At 45.4% G+C, this 24386-nt stretch overlaps 1 protein-coding gene across 1 annotated transcript in view; it reads right to left on the bottom strand.

The window, feature by feature from the left end:
• The window catches only part of LOC135372661 (uncharacterized), a 260959-nt gene extending 236812 nt beyond the window's left edge, over positions 1-24147 (bottom strand). The window contains exon 1 of the mRNA XM_064606160.1: positions 24135-24147. Within this exon, the coding sequence (XP_064462230.1) occupies positions 24135-24147 (13 nt within the window). The remainder of the gene's footprint in view (positions 1-24134) is intronic.
• Between the last annotated feature and the right edge of the window lie 239 nt (positions 24148-24386).

The raw sequence follows: 24386 nt of genomic DNA, 5'->3' as shown, positions 1-24386 counted from the left end.
ATTCTTAGGACTGGTTCACAGAAGCGAAATTTTTTATCGATCAACTATCGCAAATAGATGTTAGCGTTATTCAATTCTCAATAACACCATAAGAATTCTATCAAAAGCAAACAGTAGCAAGCAAAAAATCTAGGAATAGACGTCAATATCAGTGCAAACTGGTTTTAAACAAACATTATCTAAGCAAGCGAGAAATATCATCTGCGGAAACAATACTCAATCAAAAGGACAAACGTTTAAAAGTTTAACGAAGAAACGTTTAAAGGAACTGCAAACTGAAATTTGCCCCCCCCCCCTGTTTCTATGTGAGACCTGGTAGTGTTCGCCTGTGTGATGCCTCACGTAGAGCCTAAGCACTCAAAGCGCGTTAATTATTACACAGCATATATTAGAAAAATTAAATCAGAAGGTAGGTTGCGCCTCGCAACAGCTAAAAAAGTCATGATGGGGGTACTCCCGTCACGTGATACCTAAGTAATACACAATGAACTTATGACCGGCTGCTAATCTCCAATAAGCACTACTTTTAGAATCACAGGAATTACTGGGACAATTCTCAAAATATAGAAGAAACAGTATCCCAAAATACTGTCAGCGCGGTCAGCGCCCACTGTTTGTTCTCCTCACAACCATATCGCGCGGCGACGGCGTTTGTTGCGGCCTTGCGAGGTTTGTGTACGCAAAAAAAGTTCATTTCCTGCCGAAATTGAACAAAGCTTCACCTGACAGCGATGCAGATATCTACTGTAATGTTCGGAAATAAACCATGTGTGCTCTATCGACAAGGAACGATGTGTACCACAAGATTCCAGCGGAAAATGCACGGAAACGAAAGTTGGGCCTTCCTTTGGTGGGCGTCACCATTTCAAAGTTGGCTTCACCCAGTACTTTCTTGTATTGCGGAAAAGCCCAGTTCAACGAACGCTTATTTTTGCGGAATTGTATGTTTGTAAATTTTGCGGAACTTTTCCATTCATTTATTTGTGTTGCGGGAAAGCCAAATTCAACCTGATATCATAGACATTCAGTAATAAATTAGGTTAGATCAGTGCGGCTGTGGCAGCTTCAATCTCCCTCCCAACCTCAAGCAACTATCGAAGCAGCTGCCATGGCCCTATTAATCTAACCTAACTTCACCAATCTAACCTAAGACATCATAGGCTTTGTTTAGTGGTCAGTTAGGTTAGTTTAGTGCGGCTATTGCAGCTTGCCTCGCTCTCCCAACTGCATTATCGAAGCGGCTTTGGGAGCAACGCAAGCTGCCATGGCCCTGTTAATCTAACCTAACTTCACTAAACTAACCAAGACATCATAGGCTTTGTTTAGTGGTCAGTTGGGTTAGTTTAGTGCGGCTATTGCAGCTTGCCTCGCTCTCCCAACTGCATTATCGAAGCGGCTTTGGGAGCAACGCAAGCTGCCATGGCCCTGTTAATCTAACCTAACTTCACTAAACTAACCAAGACATCATAGGCTTTGTTTAGTGATCAGTTACGTTAGATTAGTGCGGCTATTGCAGCTTGCCTCGCTCTCCCAACTGCATTATCGAAGCGGCTTTGGGAGCAACGCAAGCTGCCATGGCCCTGTTAATCTAACCTAACTTCACTAAACTAACCAAGACATCATAGGCTTTGTTTAGTGGTCAGTTAGGTTAGTTTAGTGCGGCTATTGCAGCTTGCCTCGCTCTCCCAACTGCATTATCGAAGCGGCTTTGGGAGCAACACAAGCTGCCATGGCCCTGTTAATCTAACCTAACTTCACTAAACTAACCAAGACATCATAGGCTTTGTTTAGTGATCAGTTACGTTAGATTAGTGCGGCTATTGCAGCTTGCCTCGCTCTCCCAACTGCATTATCGAAGCGGCTTTGGGAGCAACGCAAGCTGCCATGGCCCTGTTAATCTAACCTAACTTCACTAAACTAACCAAGACATCATAGGCTTTGTTTAGTGATCAGTTACGTTAGATTAGTGCGGCTATTGCAGCTTGCCTCGCTCTCCCAACTGCATTATCGAAGCGGCTTTGGGAGCAACGCAAGCTGCCATGGCCCTGTTAATCTAACCTAACTTCACTAAACTAACCAAGACATCATAGGCTTTGTTTAGTGATCAGTTACGTTAGATTAGTGCGGCTATTGCAGCTTGCCTCGCCCTCCCAACTGCATTATCGAAGTGGCTTTGGGGGCAAAGCAAGCTGCCATGGCCCAATTTATCTAACCTAACTTCATTACACTAATCCAAGACATCATCAACTTGGTTAGTACCAAAAATTGAGAAAAATCAGCAAAATCACGCTAAACAGCGAGGAAACGAAGATTTCATCAACGCTCCGCGTTCCTTGAAGTGGGCTTGCCCGCAATACACAAAAGTGTTAACTGAAGCCGACTTTCAAATGGTGACGCCTACCAAAGGAATGCCCTGCAACAGAGACAGCGTTGAACGTAATCAAATGATCGAATCTTATTATCACAGATTTATTTCAGTCCCACATTTCCATTGTGAACGTAACTCATGCGCAACCACATTCTGCAGACAAAGAAAACGATATTCAGCTGCCGTGCTCCACAGCTCTACCGCATGGGATTTTGAACACAAACAGGGACTAATATGAAAGCGAACGACAAGAAAGAGAGAAAACTCACCCGAAACCTGAAGTCCTGAGAACAAAGGGACGTTGCCTCCCTGCCGTCCATGCTACAGGGCTGGTTGTTACGCCATCGTTCATTGCGTTGGACAGTATGCAGGAACTGCCTCGTTGACCCAAAAGATTGCAAGACAAAATACTCGCGACGCGGGGGAAGAAATAAACTTACTAAACTTTTGTAGCGTGAGCTCCCAGCAACAAACCGAACGCGAGCGATCAAGTTTGAACAGTGACCGTTGCCCGTTGCGCGGTTGCGCCAGTCCTCCTCAGGTACCCGCGGACGCGGATGCAGAGTACAGGGGTGGCATCCAATGTATTGCTCCGTAGACGAAAGCGCGCTGGGCGAACGCAATGCATCCTGGACAGGTCCTGGTCGCACGTCACAGCAAACGTCGAGGCACACGTGACCTTAAAGATGGCGGTGCCCGTGATCTGCGGCCAAACCTTTTGTAAACAATGCGGTTGTTGTTTCTACGCAATGTTTTGGATGTCTTTCCATCTAGGTAATTATTTTTATCCGATGATCTCACAGTAAAACGCACAGTTTTGCATATAAGACATCGTATTGTTGACGACTTCCAACGATGTGATGACGACGGCGCTTTAAGACGCACTGAGCCGATGCGATGTACTTAAACTAAGGAGAAATGGGGTCCCTTGGGTTCCATGTTGGCGGAAGAAGCAGTGCATAGCTTACGCTGGCAAATTGCTTTTTTGGCGTTATGACGACGGAAATATGTCGGTAAGCGGCAAAACGACATGTAAACAAAGTCACATGACCTTAAAGTGACGTTTTCTATGACGTGCGACCAGGCAAGATGGCAGTTTTGCCAAAAGCACCCGTTTGAGGGCAGTTACAACAATGGAGGGTTTGTGTCACCCCTGTGCTGCAGAGTATGTACCAATGCGCCCATACACCATGTTGCAAGCCCATTGGCCGATACTGTGCGCGCGCTCCGATTGGTCGAGAATGTTTTGAAATCGCATTTTGTGCGCGCGCATGTGCGTACAGCGTCTCGGCCGTTTCAGCATAGTTTCGAAATACTACGGCAGGTGTGTCGCCCTCCTGTGTGCGGTGGTGTCAATCGACAGAACAGTTTTCAGGAATATGTTCGCGGGTTTATTCGTCCGTCATTGAGAGTCTACGCGTGTTGTGCTCTTTGTGGACATAACTATTATCCCACGAACAATCTACCAACTGCGGTACCGGAATGCTTCATGACTTGAAGCGTGAAGAAAAAGTTCGTGCGCCGTTGGATTTCTAGGACTGTCAACAAAGACATGATTACGTGCCACACAAGCGCTTTTCGCTTCGCTATAATGGATGCAGCGCAAGCAGCGAAGGAAGATGCTCATCGTGAAATGGTACGCACTCATGAGGCTGGCTCGGTATTAGGAGTTGAACGGTGTGTTCGTTCTGCTTCATGTTCGAACTTTGTCCCAGTGCGTCAGCATCGCAGTAGCCTTTGTACGCACAGTGCACCCGTGTATCAGATCTTTGAATCAGTGCTTTGTATCCAATAAATCTTTATTTTACCCAAAAATCGTTTGAGGTATTTTGAATACCGAATAACGGCGGCAGGCTTGAATTCCAGTAGAAGTCGATGGTAGCCAAGACCGGTCGAAAGGCCAGACAGACATTGAGGCTCCTGATTGGTAGATTGGTTGTGCATAATATCCACCACGTCACAATTTCATTGGTCGTGTGCCCAGTGTTGTGTGAATTATCTCAAACTATGGGCTCTATAGGGAGCTGCGCCCTCTGCCGAGGACTTTGCACCTATTTTCGTATTGCTGCAGCACTCTCGCGCAGTCGTATTTTCTTTTGCCTGCTTGTAACGATCTTCCATTCATTCAGACTCAATGGTCAAGGGACAGACACAAACACAAAGTCTCAAACACCAGCCTACCAATCGGCTCCAATTCAATACATGCATTTGGGCAAAGAAACCGCCATTGGCACATAGCTGGGATGACATCGTGTCACCTGTGCCACGAAACCCTGTCCATATGGAGAAGTCCGCTCTCTCCGCGTCTTTACTCGTAGTGTGAATTTCGTCTTTTTTGTAATTTTTGAACCCTCGAAAGTGAAAAGTGGTTCAATATTTTCAGCAAACCTTTGGCAAATGCCTATTGGTAGGACGGAGTATATATGGTAGTTCTTTGAAGAAATGAGGGGGGTCGAGCAGGACCGAATTTCATGATTGTCTGGTGTGGTTTCGATAAGTTTACATTAGTTATTCGACTAAACATAACAATGTTCAACTGACATATATTGGACTGTGTTATTACGGACGTCATCGCATTACTATCCCAGCTTCCCGCCCATAGAGAACTTCCATTCCCCCCACCCCCCACACACACACTATGTTACGAAGAGTTGATCCAATGCTGGCATTCCTCTTGCCACGAAATAACTCTCGTCAAGATGCTGCATTAAGTATTGGGTGGAATTCAGTGTCGGTCTTCAAACTCAGTAGCGTCGTTACCGCTTGAGGCTGCTGGACTCTCGCCCCCCCCCCCCCTTAACTATCGCAATTGCTAAATCCAGCCCACCAACGCGCTGCTTTCAAAGGTTCTATTTTGGATAATATTCTATTCTTCGACCATTATTGTGAAGGAGCTCATTATTTAATTCCCCACCACCAGCAATGGGGAAGAGTATCGCTCCTGGCGATGGAACTCCCCATTTATCGTCACTGAATAATGTTGTTGTTATCAGAGAAGTGGGTTGAGGCGACGAGGGGTAACTATATCTTTTCTAGCGGCATGGCCGAGCGAGTAAAGACGTCCTGCTTGTTTGTGATAGCTAAGGCCGTGCTGAAGAGTGGGAGGTGGTGGGTTCGAAGCCTACCACCAGCTGTTTTGTCTGAGGTTTCCCTGGGATTTCCGACGGCTTTGCAGACCAGTGTGAGCAAAGCTCCCCTTAAGCCGTCCCAGGACGCATATTAAGGCGGCGGCCCCCAAATCCTTCCCGTTGTCCTCTCTCGATCTATCAACATCTAGACGCCACCCATAGGCACAGTTGCTTTGAGGCACTAACACTTAAGAAAGCAAGAAGTGACGAGATAAAGCATAGAAGAGCAAGCATAAAGCAAGATGATATTTTACATAAACATCCTGTATAAGTATGGTTTGTAAGATACTGCTAAGTTTAGAGTAGACCACCTCAGAGTAGTGACTATAGGTTCAATATCTTGTGTTATGTCTTTTATTTTTTCGCTCTTTTGCGTGCTGTAGGTTAGTCGGTAAGTCGCGCAGATCAGAAGTAACCCATTTAGAGAACCGTGAGATCTGTGATAAGCATTTGGGCCACAGGTACTCAGAGCCCCAATAACGATAAGCAGATGTCGCGCCGTTTAAGCGGATGTCCTTTTCCCGCTGTGGATGGACAGGTATTGTGATGGCACTGCACCTTGTTTCAAACGACACTGAGCTCGGCATCCAGCACATTGAAGAGATCCAGCAAACAAACAGCGTCCTCTTCGTAATCGCTTGCTAGGAAATGTTCGCCGCAAATACCAGAAGTCGACGGCACCGCACCGTCTTTCAATTCCGGCAGTCTGATTGCTTCGTACCACCAAAACCTGTCAGTCTCGTTACTGGGAAGAATGTGGCATTGGCTGTCCCGCGAATACTCATGTGAATTAGGGCAACTATCCACCAAACATCGTCTCGGCATGTCGACAAGATGAAGAAGGACGATGCAAACAAGGAAATCGCTGCACCAAGCAAGCGGATTCGTTGAACTGCCCAATGCAGGGTTGCGGAAAGCATAGCGCCCCTTAGCATCTTCAGGAACTGCGTACAAGCAGACAGGAACTAGCGAGAAACACAGGGCCTTAGATCGGCTCTTGGACGACAACGAGCAGCAGCCGATATTACACGCAAGGCCAAGCTGGTAAAGCATAGAGAATCCCAGCCCAGAATCCATCGAATCCCAGCCCATTCAGAAACCTAGGAATATCATTCGGTTTAAGTGGACATGGAATAAACAATTATCATTTAAAGTGACCAAAATTTTTCATTCCCAATCGACAATTTAGAACAAATACCATCTTGAAAACAATGGTAATTTAGCGGGTTTCAATGAGAAATCACTGTAAATGTCAGTGGGGATGAATAGAACCACGCTCAATCACACCTATTGGAGACCAGTCTAGTTCCCCATTGGCCCAATGTACCGCCAGCAAATATTTTTCCACTAAAGTCACCTTCAAATTCTCATTGCCAATGCCCCTTTTAAATGTACAGTAACATTCGATTATGCTGCATCAAATGAGCAGAAAGCATATTTTTGCTGTAAAAAGGAGTTACACTAGATGTCGTTTCTGCGTGAACATTTATTTTTACAGGGACAACACTAAACTAGATATAAAAATAATACAAGTGGCATATAGAAAGGTGAAAGTTATTTCAGATGATTTGTATAACTGGGAATATTCACCAATCAGTTGAAAGTCGCTAGCAAGACACAGTAAACAACAAGAGTAGGAACTTCATTCAGCACTTACATATTTCGAAAGCATACTGTCCATCATTAACACCCACAACATAAATCCACAATGAGTAAATTCATAGGAATCCCAGATAACCAGAAACATCTTATGAACATTCATAAGACGAGTAGTCCTGGATATTGTGGACGTCTAATAGATATCCATTTTAATCCATAGGTATTCCATGGACGTAGTATCAACATGTAAAACCCATCCACACCTATAACTAAGCACTTGTAATGAACGTAAGTGCTGGACGTTTGTGACATCCATTGGATGTCAGTTCAAAGCACATGGATGTCTATAGGACATGTATTACGGGTATAAGATGTTTACGGGTTCCCTAAAAATCCAGCTACTGAAGTGCTAAAGGCGCAGATATAGTCCGACGTAACTGTGCTGCGCGTACGCGCGCTGCACAGTTGCGCTACGCCGGGGGAAATCACACCCTCTATAGTCTAGTGGCTAGCGCGGCCGGCGGCATTCAACGCGCTAGGACGTCGTCCGCGCAGAATAGAACATGTTCTATTTTTCGCCGACCGCGCTCGCGCAGTCAGATCAGCGCAGTCGCAGTCGCGCTGCTGCAGTCACAGCGACTTTGCGCATGTGCAACGGTCGCAGGCCACTACTAACGCGCGTCTGACTATAAACGCATATTTCCCGGATCGCTTTGCTTGGCGTGTCTGAACTTCGGTTGTCGCTGACTGCGACGCCAAAAACGTTGGACTATATCTGCGCCTTAATGCTGTGATATATTAGGTGTGCACTATGGCAATTTCCGGGTATGCCATGCAGTTGCAGCCGAACATGTATAACACGGGCGGTGTTGCGAGATGTAAAATCCCGCAGAATTCGGCAGCCAACTGACGCCCCGTTCCTCTCGTACCAGTAGCATTTGAGCCTAGACCTTACGCTTTAAATGCCTAAACTGCAGCGCAACGCGTAAATGCTACCTCCCGTGAAACTGTATGGGGGTTTCTCAGTAGCCTTCAGGAAAGGTGAGCAACCGTCTTGGTGTGGGGTTGGATCGTTGAACAGAACTATCCACCATAGGTAACATGCAAGCATCCCTCGGAAGTCTTCATTTGAATGGGTATTTTCATGGGTATTTTGAATGGGTATGGGTATTTTCATCAAGCAGGAGGGCTACCTTTAGATGTAGGCTCCTTTCCCACAGATACATCTTGTATATGTATGCATACAAATAGTTGGAACACGTTCGTTACGTGTTGTGAGTGCATAACTCACTTGTGACGGTGATGAGGATGCGTTTACACGATTAATACATACGTCTGCACTTGATCAAGCCACCGACTTACATTTCTAACTTTTCTTCCCACCAAATATTGCGTTTGTACTTCATGCTATCGTCTATGGTGTCTTTACCTGCTGTGTGGAGGTGTAAAGCCAACAGGTTTCTTGTATTGGTTGCAGAGTGCTGCGAAAACTCCTCCCACAGAGCAGGACCCGAACGATGAAAAAACAACGTAATGCATTGACTTGTTTACAAATATCCTGCATTGTCACAAGTTATTCAAGTGCTTGTAGCACTAAACAAATATTCCCATTTGATAGGCAGTTAGAACAATGTCTCATATATGTATCATAAGTTTCCACCATCCATTATACATCCATTGCACCTGCTAGATGGATGCACAGTGGACGTCTGCAGTACATTACCTTCAAGAAATGCCATTCCAAAGGAACAGAAGTATGTCAGTGTGTGTGAAAGATATTGCATACCGCTGAACACAGCGTGGGTGGTAACTGTCAGACTGCATATGTCACCCACCTCCCATCAGCGATCTATGCCTACGAGCAGGGGTAAAAACATGTGAAACGGCGAGAAAGAACGGGAGTGCTTGATACATCGATTACATACATTAGAACCGTCCGAACACCTCGGCATTTCATAACAGGCTGACACTGACTTGATCCGTTGGCGAGTGGCGAAACGCTTGCACTTACGTGCACTGGAATGTTGTACGAATGGAGAAACAATGGCTTAAAGTAACATGTGTAATACCAAGTTACCACAGCACATGTACTTTTGCGAATATATTCACAAACATTTCAAATGACTATTTTTAACGTGGACGAGCTACTATGTGGCGCGGCACGGAAACCTGCTACAACGCGCCCTGTCCGGACGGCCAGTGGCGATATAAATCTTAATTTTAGATTTTCCTTCAATTTTCACTTGAATTCCTCGAATAAGTTCATGTCCTCACAGACGTACGGCGTTCTTCCTAATGATAATACTTAATTTCACAGTGATGATGTACCGTTGGTCCCCATTGCGCTCGTTCCTTCAGCAACTGCCTGCATATTATAGGATTCGATATTGCATTGGATCCTGGGTGCTGGATTAGATACTGCAACTGCATATTGGATCACAATGAATCAATTGGAAAGCAATTTCTCATTGGTACAAATTAGACCAAGGGCGAGCTGGCTTCTCATTTTTTTTCCGTTGGTGCAGTCCGTAATACACGACTCGGCGACAGAGCTTTCTCACGGAACGACTTTGACATTTTATTCCTCGCCATCCGACGGTCCCAAACTATAGATTTTTTTGCACAGTATGGCAGGTACAACGACTTTCAGCGTGCGCAAACAGTTCAGGTCAGTTCTATTTTGACCGTTAATTAAAAATCGCCAAAGTTGCAACAAAATTCACATTTTGCTCATATTTGTCTTTGCGTTGTACTCCTGCTATACATATAATATAGATATATATGAGGTACTGTCGTATAGATCGAAGCGTGCTCTTTAAATTTATGTCAAATATACATGTCTGTACCTTGCTTGTTTTCGGCAAGGCGGTGTAGAGTACAGCTATGGGCTGTGCTCAAGAATGGGTTTTTTTGGGCTCCCGTTTCTCAAAAACCCCACCTCCGATTTCCTTCATATTTTGCAGTTATATAGCTCAGGTTATGACATACATATGTTCGCAAAACGGAAAGTTCCGTCTCCGCACAACTCGGGATAGCCCGCAACAAACGTGGAGTGCGGAGCACAGGATGCATATCGCGACCGGGAGAACCAGCCAGAGAGTAAACATAATTTTTTGAGTCTGCTACTGCCGACGTCTGCGGCCTTGAATGACAGAGCTCAGGATGCAGATCTACCGCAAATCCCATTCTAGCAATATATTTTGAGTCTCTCTGACTCTTTAGTTTGACGTTTTTTCTGGGAAAAAAGAGTAAGAGAGACTCAAAATATATTGGTACGGTGGATGGAAAATATAATATATGGTGGATGAATTTGCGGTATGTCGGCATCCTGAAATCTGTCATTCAAAGCCGGAGATGCCGGATGCCCGAGGCCAGTCGCGATGTACATCGTGTGCTTCGCACTGCACGTTTGTTGCGGGCTACCCAGAGTTGTGCTGAGAGGGCACCTTCCGTTTTGTGAACACATGTATGCCATAGCCTGGGCTATATAACTACAAAATATGAAGGAAATCGGAGGTGGGGTTTTTGGGGAAACAACAGTAAAAACAATCAAAAAAGACATTTTTTGAGAACATAGCTGTACTCTACACCGCCTTGCCGAAAAGGGCAAGGCACAGACATGTAGATCTGACATCAGTCTAGAGATCACGCTTCGACCTACACGGCGGTGCCTCGTGTATCTCGATGGCGTGTACAGCAGGAGTGCAGCGTAAACACAAATATGAGCAAAATGTGAATTTTGTTGCAACTTTGGCGATTTTTCATTAAATATCAAAATAGTATTGGCCGGTGCTGTTCGCGCAAGCTGAAAGTTGTTGTGCCTGACATATTGTGCAAAAAAAAAAATCTATAGTTTGGGACCGTCCCATAGTGAGGAATAAAATGTCGAAGTCGTTCCGTCAGAAAGCTCCGTCGCCGTGTCAATTTCTTTGGGATTTTTTTTTTTCTGGCGGACCACAACACATAGAGCCAAAATATTTATTGCTCCAGTGTGTATGCGTGTTGCGGTACTACATATATTTATTCAAGGTAAATCGGTGATGGTGCCCGAACCACCCTGCCTGAGTTGAGATGGAATCACCCGTAGTAGGAAACCGAGCAGTCTGTCAACAATTGCATCACCCCGCGCCATCTGTCGAGTACGTAACGTAATACGCGCGCTTCCGCTCGCTAATCCGGCGAAAATGAAAATGGCAGTGGGCATTTGTGACCACTTTCTACGTCGAGAATGTCGAACCTCTTGAACATGAGTGCGCTAGAATTCCGCATCCGTGAACTATTGGTCACACAGAACTTCTGTCCGTGCTTTGCACCCATGAAGGAAGGAAACACAGGAGCGGCAGTTTCGAACAGATTTCCGTGGGACCCCTCTTGCGGTCGCTCCTGTCAAAACCGCCATTATTTCCTGTCCACGACGTGATCCTCGTTTCGGTTTAGCAACGCTTTGTTGCTCGCGCTGCTTTCCGTGCTATTGTGCTTTTCCAAAGTCATTTACTCTTAATGTGAGCACCATTGCGGAAACAACCCAGTATCCCCAGGACATCCCCAATGGTCACTAGCGTGTCTTGAATATCCGGATATCTATGCGATACTCATGGGAGGTCCCAGAATGACATACGCGTTTCGGTTTTACTATGTAAATACCTGATGTCGCTGATACGTCTGCAAGATATCGCGCTTTGGATGTTTGGAAGGAAGAAGTACCCTGCAGATCTCAGATATCCATGGACTGAACGTCACAGGAACGTCACCAGAACGTCGTTGGAGATATACGGATAAATTTGTGACGTTTGTGATATCTTGTTCCGGCAGCAACGTTTTCTTGTTCTGAGACAAAGATAAAACTAGACATGAAAGACAAGTAAAGTCGTTATGTTGTTCTATCGTCCGCGTGCTGCTGCCCTTTTAAAACGTTCGTCTCTGTGCAACATTCGTCACATAAAAGGGGAATTTGAGGAAGCAAGCATTATACAGACAATTAGAGGAAGCAAGCATGATACGCCACGGTGCCCTGGGATGATGATTAGAGTTGTAAACATTTTGGAGGAGAAGCAGAAATGATACTGAAAGTACAGAAAGCACAACAAGAATGTGCACTACTAGAACAGGTAAAGCTACTACCGAAACTTAGCAACGAATGAGTTCAGTAGAACAAAGACGAAATACTTCTGCTACATCATACAGAGGTGTCAGGGGTGCAGGAAACAGTTGTGGAAAATTGTCAGTGAAAGCGTTTCGAAACCTGCTTCAAGAACTCTCACTTATTTGGACAGCCTGAAAATCACAAATGATTAATTATGTGTGATGATGATGATGATGATGATTGTCATTTTAATAAGTACGCCGTCTCCGTGCATGGAAGACTGGCACACGCTATCATAAGTAGTGTTGTTCATGAGCATCATAGCTATCTAAATAATACACATCGAAAGAGCTTCGGTTTTAAGTTTATTGATACGCAAGAAGTAATTACGGTGGTATACAATATGGAGTCCAGCACGGCAGTGTAGGAGATGCACTTAGCATTGCTGTAAATAAAAAAAAATATAAAAAAACGAGAGGACTTCTCTGCCATCCCGTATGCCATCTTTTCAACCACTCCGTAAATGCCGGTGTGTATCCCAGTGCGTTGAAATTCGCAAAGGTTGTACCCATATTTAAGTTCGGCGGGCCTGATATTTTGGAAAATTGTCGCCCGACCTCTATTCTAAACGCGATGGACACAATATCTGAGAAACTCGAACGTAGGAGAGTTGTACACTTTCTTCAAAAGTGCGACTGAATATGTGCAAACCTACACGATTCAGAGATCATCGGTAAAAACCTCAACTTCAACTATAGCGGTGGCTGAGCATATTAACACTTCCCTGAATGACAATCTTTTTGTATTGGGTGCCTTTCTTGACTTAAAGCCTTTGATGTGGTCGATCATGAGGTATTATTGAATAGGGCAGACTTTCACACATAAACTCATAACATTTTTCGGAGTTACCTTACGGGACGCAAACAGTTTTGTCACACTTAAGAGATCGACGTAAAAATCTACAGGAATAAAAACAGGAGCACCGCAGGGGTCAGTATTGGTACCAGTATTATCTCCTTTGTACGTAACTGAGCTGCCGAATGCTTCAAAGGTATTCTGACAATTTCTTTATGCTGACGATTTGTGTTTTACGCAGCCAGAGCCGTAGCAAGACAAGTTTGCGCCCAAGGCAGGGTAAATCTAAACCCCCCTTTTTTTTCCCATTGCCGTCAGAAGCCCTATAACCAGAGAATTGAAACTCCTGTGTGCGCTGCCAAGATCGTAAATTCATTTTTTTTTATTCCCGCTTTATGTTGCCCAAACAACCTGCCAAGGCCTGCCGTTCGGCGCCCTCTCAGGCGACGGCACGGAGGTCGGAAACCCAGTCCACCCCGGCATCGCAGAAAGAGATAACACAGGCATGGCTTATCGCGTCCGACGTTTGCTGGGATAACGATTTCCCTCTCCCAATTTTAGGAATTTCTACTTTTTCTACTATCACTCTGCGGGCTGGCTTGGAACCTTTTTTCGTCGTACTGTGAGCGATTGCTCTCAAAAACTCATCGCGCGTTATGGTCCGGTGCTCCCAAACGCATGATGTTCGGCGATTATTTTCGATAGGATAGCTCATGAATATCACTGTAAATTATCATGAATTTGAGTCAATTCGGCACGCTCTTCATGTTGGTGGGGTAAAAAAGTGACCTTCACTTGGCAAATTTCCGAGTTCAGTTCGCAAATATTTACATAATTAAACTTACGATACATGACATTCACATCAGGGGGTGGCAAAATCCTAATAATAACAAATGTCGTTAACCGCATGATTCTAGGTGGCGTAGTTTTTCTATAATTCAATGACACGTTTTCTGGGACACCCTGTATAGTGTATAGTAGTTGTTATAGCGTTATAACGCAACTTATAATGCAGATGGGTAGAAATTCAGCGAACCGGTAGAATGTAGGAAGGGAGTTGCCTCAGGACAGAAGCCGCCGATATTTCGAACAGAGACTGTTCTTCTTCTGGGCACCGTCCTCATCATTGGCATCGTATTTAAAGGGTTAGCCCGGAGGGAAGAAAGGTTCCGTACGGGCATCTACGGCCGGAGTGAATGGCTGCTTTGTTAGAGTTAGAGAGGGGATTATGTGAACGTAGTGATCTAGGCTACAGACCGGTTACGGAAAAATGGAAGGTTCACGAACACGTGGACGAAACGTGACAACAGGCAAGAATTGGCAAGCACGGCGAAAGATAAGGAGGTTAGTGGTTACGTGGGGAAAATTCCAGAACCAGCAAATGTTTTTTCTTTTTTTTTCATAAATATTTGTAATGCAAAGTTGTGGCATGCAATAAAGAAAGTAGAAAGCAGTGGCCATGCAGAACATAACAGATGATAACGGAGGTAGAAGGGAAAAGCATATTTTATTTGTGAAGTGTTTCTAGGGTGCCTTGTGATTTGTTGATACCGGACGGGTGAAGAGCGTTGAACTTGTATATGAGATAAGACTCCCTATCACGTCTGTCCCGTGTGGATCTAAACCCGGTTTCTAGAATATGTAGTTTAATGTTGTCAAAATTGTGACCAGGAACGTTAAAGTGTTCGGCGACTGCTTTGGGGAGTTTGTTGGACGTGTCGGTTCTGTGTCCGGTAAGGCGGTTGTTCATTTGTTGGCCGGCTTCACCAATGTATTGCATAGAGCAGTCGCCGCATTCAATGCAGTATATGACATTGGAGCTTGTGCATGTGAATGCGTGGTTAACGGGGTGGGCGTAATTGCTCGCAGTGCTTTTGATGGAGTTCGCGTGTTGAACGTGCTTGCATGTTTTGCAGCGCGGAAGGTTGCAGGGTCGTGTTCCCGTGTACGGGGTGCTTGTTTTGCTGATTTTGGCATTGACTAAGGAGTCTGCCAGGTTTTTTGCGCGTCGGTATGTCACCTGTATGGGATTTGTGAATATATTGCTAAGTCGGTCACTGCTTTGGAGGAGGGGCTCGTGCTTCTCTAGAATGGCTTTGATGTTTGGAAGTGCGTTGGAATATCTTGTGATGAAGCTTATTTGGCACGCGTCAGGATTTTTTCGGTTTTCCAGAACCTCGTCTCGATCGAGTGTGAGTGCCTTGCGACGGAATTCGGTTAAGCATCGGTTCCGCAACATCGCTGAGCCACCCCGAGAAAACGCTGACGCATGCACCGTAATAGATATATCACGCTCACTAACCAGCGACGAACTACAAGTCCTCTCTAGGGGGTTAACATCCTGCCCTACACTCAATTCTGTTAACGAATACGAAATCCACAAAGACATATCAGACTTTGCGAGACGGCTGCGCCTTAGAGAATTCTTCGCTCATACAACACAAGAAAAATTCAACGACCTCCGACTACCATCAACCTGGACACCAAATCACGGCCCGCATTAGACCTGTACATTAAACAAGTAAGCAACGACATCCTTCGTCGTATTTCCCAAAGCTCGCGTGGTCACAACCTCACTAAAACACAGCGTGACATCATCAAAGCGCTAGCTGACAGAGATGATATCATTATCAAGCCCGCAGATAAGGGTGGGAGTATCGTCATCTGGCCCACAGATAAATATATTTTTGAAGCTCATAGGCAACTCAACAATGCGCAACACTACCTCAAACTGGACCATGACCCAACAAAGGAGTACACGGCGCTAATAACCCATACACCCCCATCACACGTGATGACCTCAGATATCTCACCCCATCAAACACAGGCGCAGGTCGTTTCTATTTACTGCCCAAAATCCACAAGGTACACGCCAACGAGCTCTATACGGCTGACATCCTCGGCAGGCCAATTGTATCTAATAACAACACACCAACAGAAAGACTGTCGAAATTCCTGGACCACTATTTAAACCATATTCCGACAAGACTGCCATCGCATGTACAAGACACACCCCACCTCCTCACAATAATCAGAGATATAAACAACAGTCGTGCATTTGGTAGGGACACAATACTAGCCACGCTGGATGTGACATCACTGTATACTAACATCCTACACAACGACGGAATCACAGCCCTCTGCAATACCCTTTCTACAACAAACACCAGAGACACGGAAACCATACTCGCTCTAATGGACTTGGTCCTTAAACTGAACTACTTCGAGTTCAATGGCGAACACTACCTACAAGTACACGGTACAAGTATGGGCACACCTGTTGCACCCACATACGCAAATATCTTCATGGGGTTCTTAGAAAACAAAGTTCTCAGCGCCCTCTCATTAAAACCCACGGTGTACCTTCGATACATCGATGATATACTGATAATATGGGAACACGGGGAACATGAATTTCAAAAGTTCATATATCTACTGAACACCGCGCATAGCAACATAAAGTTCACATCACAACAGTCAACTTACTTAATTAACTTCCTCGACACCACAATATCATTAGACAACGGCAACCTCATCACAACCCTGTACAAAAAGCCAACTGACAAACAACAATACCTTCACTTCAAGAGTCACCACCCGCGTCACTGTAAGGTTGGAAGTCCTAATGGGCAGAGTGTAAGACTACGCAGAATTTGTTCAAACGACACAGATTACGCTGAGAAGCTTGACGAACTCTGCAGTACACTTGCCCAAAGGGACTATCCAGACTCCCTCCTAACCGAATTCCGTCGCAAGGCACTCACACTCGATCGAGACGAGGTTCTGGAAAACCAAAAAAAATCCTGACGCGTGCCAAATAAGCTTCATCACAAGATATTCCAACGCACTTCCAAACATCAAAGCCATTCTAGAGAAGCACGAGCCCCTTCTCCAAAGCAGTGACCGACTTAGAAATATATTCACAAATCCCATACAGGTGACATACCGACGCGCAAAAAACCTGGCAGACTCCTTGGTCAATGCCAAAATCAGCAAAACAAGCACCCCTACACGGGAACACGACCCTGCAACCTCCCGCGCTGCAAAACATGCAAGCACGTTCAACACGCTAACTCCATCGAAAGCACTGCGAGCAATTACACCCACCCCGTTAACCACGCATTCACATGCACAAGCTCTAATGTCACATACTGCATTGAATGCGGCGACTGCTCTATGCAATACATTGGTGAAACCGGCCAACGAATGAACAACCGCCTTACCGGACACAGAACCGACACGTCCAACAAACTCCCCAAAGCAGTCGCCGAACACTTTAACGTTCCTGGTCACAATTTTGACGACATTAAACTATATATTCTAGAAACCGGGTTTAGATCCACACGGGACAGACGTGATAGGGAGTCTTATCTCATATACAAGTTCAACGCTCTTCACCCGTCCGGTATGAACAAATCACAAGGCACCCTAGAAACACTTCACAAATAAAATATGCTTTTCCCTTCTACCTCAGTTATCATCTGTTATGTTCTGCATGGCCACTGCTTTCTACTTTCTTTATTGCATGCCAGAACTTTGCATTACAAATATTTATGGAAAAAAAAGAAAAAAACATTTGCTGGTTCTCGAATTTTCCCCACGTAACCACTACCCTCCTTATCTTTCGCCATGCTTGCCAATTCTTGCCTGTTGTCCCGTTTCGTCCACGTGTTCGTGAACCTTCCATTTTTCTGTAACCGGTCTGTAGCCTAGATCACTACGTTCACATAATCCCCTCTCTAACTCTAACAAAGCAGCCATTCACTCCGGCCGTAGAAGCCCGTACGGAACCTTTCTTCCCTCCGGGCTAACCCTTTAAATACCATGCCAATGATGAGGACGGTGCCCAGAAGAAGAACAGTCTCTGTTCGAAATATCGGCGCATGTACTTCTGTTAGTGCTACGAATTGTCAAATGTTAATTCTTGTAGTGGACCCACTACTAGCTTAGGCTAAGGGACCACGCATCTTTGTGCCTATTTTCCGAAGCAATGCCACGGAATAAAATGAAATGAAACTGATACCAAAGCAACTCATACCAAGGCAACTGCTACCAGGACGACTCGTACAAACTCATACCACATTCAACTTTTTTCTCGGGAAGAGAGAGTTGTTTTATGAGATTAGCTTTTCAGACTCAAGCCCCGCCGGGAAATAGCATATCAGGAAAAAATGTCACAAAATTTAACTTTTACAGAGGGAAATGTAAGAATCCCGCGAATGTCATTTCCCAAAGTTCACTGAAGGAACATTATAGTGCCCTACAGTGGTTATTGGAAATACATATTTTTGAAATAAGATCAGACCGAAATTGTCCGACATTTTCGACGCCGTGTGGAATACTTCAGATTTTTTCAAAGTACACCCTAGTTGGTTGCAACGCTTATCCCTCGGTGACCTTAATTGTGGCCAGGCCCAGACGCCGTTCAGAAGGATGGTGGTTCACATGACGTGGAGGATGTTGCTTTGTTCTTCCAAAGGTTCTGCTAAAGTTCAAGAAGTCTATCTGGCTATCATGAAGAATGGGTTGCTATATGCCCTGGATGGCGTCTGGCGCCCCAATGTATGCGAAAACAATAACGCCCGGAGAAGCGTATCGATGGTCACGTTACGAATATAATTGTAATGGGCTCGAATACGGATTGAGCCCGTTAACCACCATGTTTAAAGGATTAGTGTCCTTGTGTTCCGTGCGACAACTGACATGTGGAACGTTCTTGATTTGGTTTCTTTAAAAAAAATCCCATTTATCATTACAATTGCAGTGCACTTTAACTATCTTTCAGTATGCACGTCGGCAAATCTCATCTGTGAGACTGGTGCATTTCCTACAATATAAGTCACATGCTGTGCCATTTTTTTGTGATAGGGTCTTTCCAGGCGTGACTTGAATTTGAACCGCACCAAAGAAAGCTACTCCCATAATCATCACCCCATCCAACAGGAAGAAAAACAAACAAACAAGAAACATTTCCGCGAAAACAGTTGAGTGTGGTAAGAGTTGACACGGTAAGAATTGCCTTAATACGAGTAATATTTCGCGCTTGCACATACCTGTGACAACAAGAAAATTATGTATGTGTAGCATATATTGTGTATGTACGTAGATGTGCAGCCTGTGGTAGTGCTAAAAATGTCCTATCCTGCATGAGCCTTCCATTGTTGAACCTTCATGAAGCACTGCATGATTAGCACTTGCGTGGTGTGGCTGATCACTGACGCTTACACTTGTTTCTTTTAGTTCAGCCTGGATTCTTGTTCCACATACAAAAAATGGTACGTCTTGGTTTAGTGTTATAAATCATAGGACTTAGTCATTTCAGTTATTAGCTCTTGCAGACTTTTCAGATGTTTGAGCATAGCGCCCTCGTCCTGGACACGTTTGGAAGAGGGCCCACATCCTCGGCGGCGCTTGCACAGCTGAGGACGCTCTGTCTAGGAGGCCGATAGGACAGTTCTCTCATGAAGAAGGTCGACCCCTCCCAGCGGACCAACAGGCATTTAAATTCGAGCAGTATGGATTCCTGCTTTTTTGTTGTTGTTGGATCAAAAAATGTTGCATATGCCAGTGACTACAGCGGCTTATACTCCCTTTCCACGTGCCTGGATTGGTGGTTCCCAGCTCAACATTACGTATTGTTAAGTTGGTTAAACAATGAATCTAAAAAGTTGTCAGAAATAATCAATCAAGTATCAACACCCTCAAGTCGGTATTTAACCCAATCATGTGCTTGTAAAAACCTCAGACGACCAGTATTTGAGTTTGTACAGAAACGGTTGTACTTGGTACAATGCTAACGACATTGATGATTGATACTGAGCTTGCTCACCACTGATTTCCCCTAAGCAATTGTTGCGCAAAGGAATCATATGGTACCCATGTGGCACATGGTGGGATAATAGACGTTTAACCCAGGGATACGTTCGAACTTTAGGGCTATGTCTAAAAGTAGACGCCTACTAGACCTTTGTGGGGTTAGATGTCTATTATACCTTTATTACCTTTAGGTAGGGAGTTGCCTCAGGACAGAAGCCGCCGATATTTCGAACAGAGACTGTTCTTCTTCTGGGCACCGTCCTCATCATTGACATGGTATTTAAAGGGTTAGGTGTGACGTGTTTAAAGGTTCATGCGAATTGTGGGTCAACAGCCCGGAGGGAAGAAAGGGTCCGTACGGGCTTCTACGGCGGGAGTGAATGGCTGCTTTGTTAGAGTGTGGAGGGGATTATGTGAACGCAGTGATCTAGGCTACAGACCAGTTACAGAAAAATGGAAGGTTCACGAACACGTGGACGAAACGGGACAACAGGCAAGAATTCGCAAGCATAGCGAAAGATAAGGAGGTTAGTGGTTAGGTGGGGAAAATTCCAGAACGAGCAAAGGTTTTTTTTCTTTTTTTAAATATATATATGTAATACAAAGTTGTAGCATGCAATAAAGAGAGCAGAAAGCAGTGGCCATGCAGAACATAACAGATGATAATGGAGGTAGAAGGGAAAAGCATATTTGTGAAGTGTTTCTAGGGTGCCTTGTGATTTGTTGATACCGGACGGGTGAAGAGCGTTGAACTTGTATATGAGATAAGATTCCCTATCACGTCTGTCACGTGTGGATCTAAACCCGGTTTCTAGAATATATAGTTTAATGTTGTCAAAATTGTGGCCAGGAACGTTAAAGTGTTCTGCGAGTGCTTTGGGGAGTTTGTTGGACGTGTCGGTTCTGTGTCCGGTAAGGCGGTTGTTCATTTGTTGGCCGGTTTCACCAATGTATTGCATAGAGCAGTCGCCGCATTCAATGCAGTATATGACATTGGACCTTGTGCATCTGAATGCGTGGTTAACGGGGTGGGTGTAATTGCTCGCAGTGCTTTTGATGGAGTTAGCGTGTTGAACGTGCTTGCATGTTTTGCAGCGCGGGATGTTGCAGGGTCGTGTTCCCGTGTACGGGGTGCTTGTTTTGCTGATTTTGGCATTGACCAAGGAGTCTGCCAGGTTTCTTGCGCGCCGGTATGTCACCTGTATGGGATTTGTGAATATGTTGCTAAGTCGGTCACTGCTTTGGAGGAGGGGCTCGTGCTTCTGTAGAATGGCTTTGATGTTTGGAAGTGCGTTGGAATATCTTGTGATGAAGCTTATTTGGCACACGTGGGGATTTTTTCGGTTTTCCAGAACCTCGTTTCGATCGAGTGTGAGCGCCTTGCGACGGAATTCGGTTAGGAGGGAGTCTGGATAGTCCCTTTGGGCAAGTGTACTGCAGAGTTCGTCAAGCTTCTCAGCGTAATCTGTGTCGTTTGAACAAATTCTGCGTAGTCTTACACTCTGCCCATTAGGAATTCCAACCTTACAGTGACGCGGGTGGTGACTCTTGAAGTGAAGGTATTGTTGTTTGTCAGTAGGCTTTTTGTACAGGGTTGTGATGAGGTTGCCGTTGTCTAGTGATATCGTGGTGTCGAGGAAGTTAATTAAGTGAGTTGACTGTTGTGATGTGAACTTTATGTTGCTATGTGCGATGTTCAGTAGATCTACGAACTTTTGAAATTCATGTTCCCCGTGTTCCCATATTATCAGTATATCATCGATGTATCGAAGGTACACCGTGGGTTTTAATGAGAGGGCGCTGAGAACTTTGTTTTCTAAGAACCCCATGAAGATATTTGCGTATGTGGGTGCAACAGGTGTGCCCATACTTGTACCGTGTACTTTTAGGCAGTATTCGCCATTGAACTCGAAGTAGATCAGTTTAAGGACCAAGTCCATTAGAACGAGTATGGTTTCCATGTCTTTTCTGGTGTTTGTTGTAGAAAGGGTATTGCAGAGGGCTGTGATTCCGTCGTTGTGTGGGATGTTAGTACATAGTGATGTCACATCCAGCGTGGCTAGTATTGTGTCCCTACCAAATGTACGACTGTTGTTTATATCTCTGATTATTCTGAGGAGGTGGGATGTGTCTTGTACATGCGATGGCAGTGTTGTCGGAATATGGTTTAAATAGTGGTCCAGGAATTTCGAGAGTCTCTCTGGTGGTGTGTTGTTATTAGATACAATTTGCCTGCCGGGGATGTCAGCCGTATAGAGCTCATTGGCGTGTACCTTGTGGATTTTGGGCAGTAAATAGAAACGACGTGCGCCTGTGTTTGATGGGGTGAGATATCTGAGGTCATCACGTGTGATGAGCTTTCGTTCGTGGAGGTCCTGTATGGTATGGGTTATTAGCGCCGTGTACTCCTTTGTTGGGTCATGGTCCAGTTTGAGGTAGTGTTGCGTATTGTTGAGTTGCCTATGAGCTTCAGAGATATATTTATCTGTGGGCCAGATGACGATACTCCCACCCTTATCTGCGGGCTTGATAATGATATCTCTGTCAGCTAGCGCTTTGATGATCTCACGCTGTGTTTTAGTGAGGTTGTGATCACGCGAGCTTTGGGAAATACCGCGAAGCATGTCGTTGCTTACTTGTTTAATGTACAGGTCTAGTGCGGGTTCTCGGCCATGATTTGGTGTCCAGGTTGATGGTAGTCGGAGGTCGTTGTTGTTTTCTTGTGTTGTATGAGCGAAGAATTCTCTAAGGCGTAGCCGTCTCGCAAAGTCTGATATGTCTTTGTGGATTTCGTATTCGTTAACAGAATTGAGGGTATGGCAGAATGTTAACCCCTAGAGAGGACTTGTAGTTCGTCGCTGGTTAGTGAGCGTGATATATCTATTACGGTGCTTGCGTCAGCGTTTTCTCGGGGTGGCTCAGCGATGTTGCGGAGAGTTGTGGTTGTGGTGCTGGAAATGATTTGTTCGGCTGCTGCGTGTGTCGTGTTAGTGGGTCCGGTATCCGTGTCGTTGGAATTAGGTTTTCCGAGTTTTGAGTGTTCCTTGTTAGCTAGCTCACGGTTGAGTTGTTGAATGTGTAGTTCGAGAGTGTTTGCCTCCGCGTCGGTGAGACTGATATTGTTCATATGGGCCTGGATCGTGGCACTGTTGCTTTAATATTTCAAGAAACGTACGGGCTGTGTTGTTAAGGGCTGATGCCCACTGTAGCTCTAGTTCAGGTGTCAGTTTTCCTAATGCAGGAACTGTTTTAGGGGTGAGGCCTTTAGGTACTGTGTTGTGAGCCAGGTGGTGGGTGTAGATTCGTAGATGATGTAGGTATCGGCTACGTTTCTCCATGAGTTTTCGCATTCGTAGAAAGTTCGTTGACTGCATGGTAGGCTGGTGATTAGATAGTCAACGGTGTTTTCTGCGTGATGTGCTTGTGCGTCGTGTCTGTGGGGTCGGTGGCTGTGGGGTCAGTGGCTGTGGAGACTCGCTGTGTTCCTCGATGTCATCTGTCTGTGTTTGTGTGCTTGTGGTTTTCCGTGTCACAGTTTGCGTGAACTTTGTGTGTGTGCGGGTTGTGTTTGGAGTGTTGTCGTTTGCCGCGTGTGTATGCGTGGGTACAGTGGTCGTTGTGGTCCCCTTTGATGCCATCGTGTGTTCTGGCGTGTTTGCGGTGCTGGCACTTGAAGTGTAAGCTGGTTGAGGATATTCTGTTTGAGCGTTTGTCAGTGCAGGATGGCATCTATAGACAATTAGGTGTTTGATGTTGTGTGCCATAGCTCGTACGCCTGCGTGGTTTGGGTGGATGCCGTCCCGAGCGAGATGTGCTTCAGCGTGGTATTCGAAAGCTGCGTGTGTGATAACCATAACGTTGGTGTGTACCTGCCGCATGTGGATGAGGTGGTTGTTGACAGCGCGCGCCTTCCTGTCGAACTCGTGTAGCCATGTGTCCTGGTATATGTATGTTCGGTGTTTGTTCTGTCTTCGGGGAAGTATCGTTGTCAGTACTATTTCAGCGCCTGGTCTGTTGTTTGTGATGAAGGAAACTAGTGTTTCGAATTCCTGGATGACATGTTGTGCTGTCGAGCGTGCGATGTCGTTGGTCCCTACGTGGAGTATGAAGTGCGTGATGTTCGGTGGGGCGGCGGTTACATGTGTCATGATGTCTCGTATTCTTGCGCCGCTTGAGAAGTGTATGTGAGGTCCGTGTTCTCCGTGCGGGATGTGCTCGTGTATGTACTTGTAACAGCTATCCCCTAGGAGTGTGACGTGTGAGAAAGAGAGGACGGGTTGCTTACCTCCTGAGGCCATCGGATCGTCAGTGGCGAACGTAGATGGGTAGAAATCCAGCGAACCGGTAGAGATGTGGGAAGGGAGTTGCCTCAGGACAGAAGCCGCCGATATTTCGAACAGAGACTGTTCTTCTTCTGGGCACCGTCCTCATCATTGGCATGGTATTTAAAGGGTTAGGTGTGACGTGTTTAAAGGTTCATGCGAATTGTGGGTCAACAGCCCGGAGGGAAGAAAGGGTCCGTACGGGCTTCTATGGC

This window comes from Ornithodoros turicata, unplaced genomic scaffold (assembly GCF_037126465.1).
Source record: "Ornithodoros turicata isolate Travis unplaced genomic scaffold, ASM3712646v1 Chromosome16, whole genome shotgun sequence".
Taxonomy (NCBI): Eukaryota; Metazoa; Arthropoda; class Arachnida; order Ixodida; family Argasidae; genus Ornithodoros; species Ornithodoros turicata.
This window is presented reverse-complemented; position numbering and strand designations above follow the sequence as displayed.